The 1,419-nt window shown below is 40.3% G+C and overlaps 1 protein-coding gene across 1 annotated transcript; it reads right to left on the bottom strand.

Annotated features, from left to right (window-relative positions):
• Window positions 1–42: 42 nt before the first annotated feature.
• Window positions 43–1,206, bottom strand: LOC105565421. The gene is made up of 2 exons (XM_012018601.1): window positions 509–1,206; window positions 43–401 (listed from the first exon to the last, which is right to left on the bottom strand). Exons 1-2 carry the CDS (start codon window positions 1,112–1,114, stop codon window positions 165–167), a joined length of 843 nt encoding a protein of 280 aa, XP_011873991.1. The 5' UTR covers window positions 1,115–1,206; the 3' UTR covers window positions 43–164.
• Between the last annotated feature and the right edge of the window lie 213 nt (window positions 1,207–1,419).

Genomic DNA, 1,419 nt, shown 5'->3' with positions numbered 1-1,419 from the left:
ACTATCTCGGGGTGCTTGATGACTCTGAGTCCCCTGGCCTCTCACAAGTGTTTCATTGAAGCAAATGTTCGAAATGATGTCCGTTGTTTCTAATGCACATTGCAACTCTGTGTCTGAAAGACAATCCGACATTTATAAGTGTCTCTGCGCTAATGTTTGCACATTCATTGATAATTCGCTGCTGCATATTTTCTGGGGTTGTTGGTACATCCATGTAAACTCTCTCTTTTAGCCTTCCTCACAGGAAAAAATCGGCAGAAGTCAAATCGGGTGAACGTGCGGGCCACTTTTGAGGACCTCCTCGTCCAATCCATCGACCCGGATAGTTTCGATTCAAAACTTCTTGAGATATTCGTGAATAATGCGCTGGGCATCCATCGTGTTGAAACCACATATCCATTCTTGTTTGAAGTGGAACATCTTCCATTAGTATGGGTAAAACATTATCTAAAAAGTCGCTATACATTTGACCATTCAGATTACCTTCTATAAAGTATGGGCCAATTACCTGAGTACCTAAAATACCGCACCAAACGTTGACACTCCACGGGCGTTGATGTTCAACTTGCCTTAACCAATGGGGATTCTCCACTGACCAATAATGCATATTATGTCGATTCACTTGACCACGATTCGTAAAATTTGATTCATCAGAGAAAAGTATCTGTGAAATGAAATTATCATTGACTGCCAGTTGTTCCAGTATCCAGTTGCAAAAATTCAAGCGATTTTGAAAATCGTCACCATGCAGTTCTTGATCCAGCGATAAATGAAATGGATGAAATTTGTGTTCATGCAGTATGCGTAGAAAACTTCTTTGAGAAATTCCTGAACCTCGCGTAATTTGCCTAGAACTAATGTGAGGATTTGCAGCAACTGCAGCTAAAACATTCACTGTGTTATTTTCGTTTGTCACAGGCCGCGGTCGGACTCTTTCTCTAGGTTTAACACTTCCAGTTTCAGTAAACAGTTGGACAATACTGCGAAAAGTCGTTGCAGAAGGAACATTCCTATCAGGGAACAGATTAGCATACCTTTGACGAGCTTCTTCAACATTTCTATGAGCCTCAAAGTACGAGGAAATGATATCTACTCTCTCTACAATCATTAACATCGTGGAACAATTGAGAAGAGACGTTTACAGTCCGAATCATTGAAGTAAAATGAACATTTGCTTTTCGAACATTTGCTTCAATGAAACACTTGTGAGAGGCAAGGGGACTCACAATAATCAAGCACCCCGAAGGGAACAAATTACTACTACGTCCACGTCGTTGTTCCTGGGTAGTTCCTGCTGCTACGCAACATAAAGCTAAAAGTAGTCTAAGAATGCATTGCAGGAGGGTAGACGGTGTCACATGATAGCATTTTCAAAAATATCAAAAAATTTACTTTGATTTTCTTAATCTGATGTGTATT

This window comes from Vollenhovia emeryi, unplaced genomic scaffold (genome assembly GCF_000949405.1).
Source record: "Vollenhovia emeryi isolate VEMERY1.0 unplaced genomic scaffold, V.emery_V1.0 DF943554.1, whole genome shotgun sequence".
NCBI lineage: Eukaryota > Metazoa > Arthropoda > Insecta > Hymenoptera > Formicidae > Vollenhovia > Vollenhovia emeryi.
This window is presented reverse-complemented; position numbering and strand designations above follow the sequence as displayed.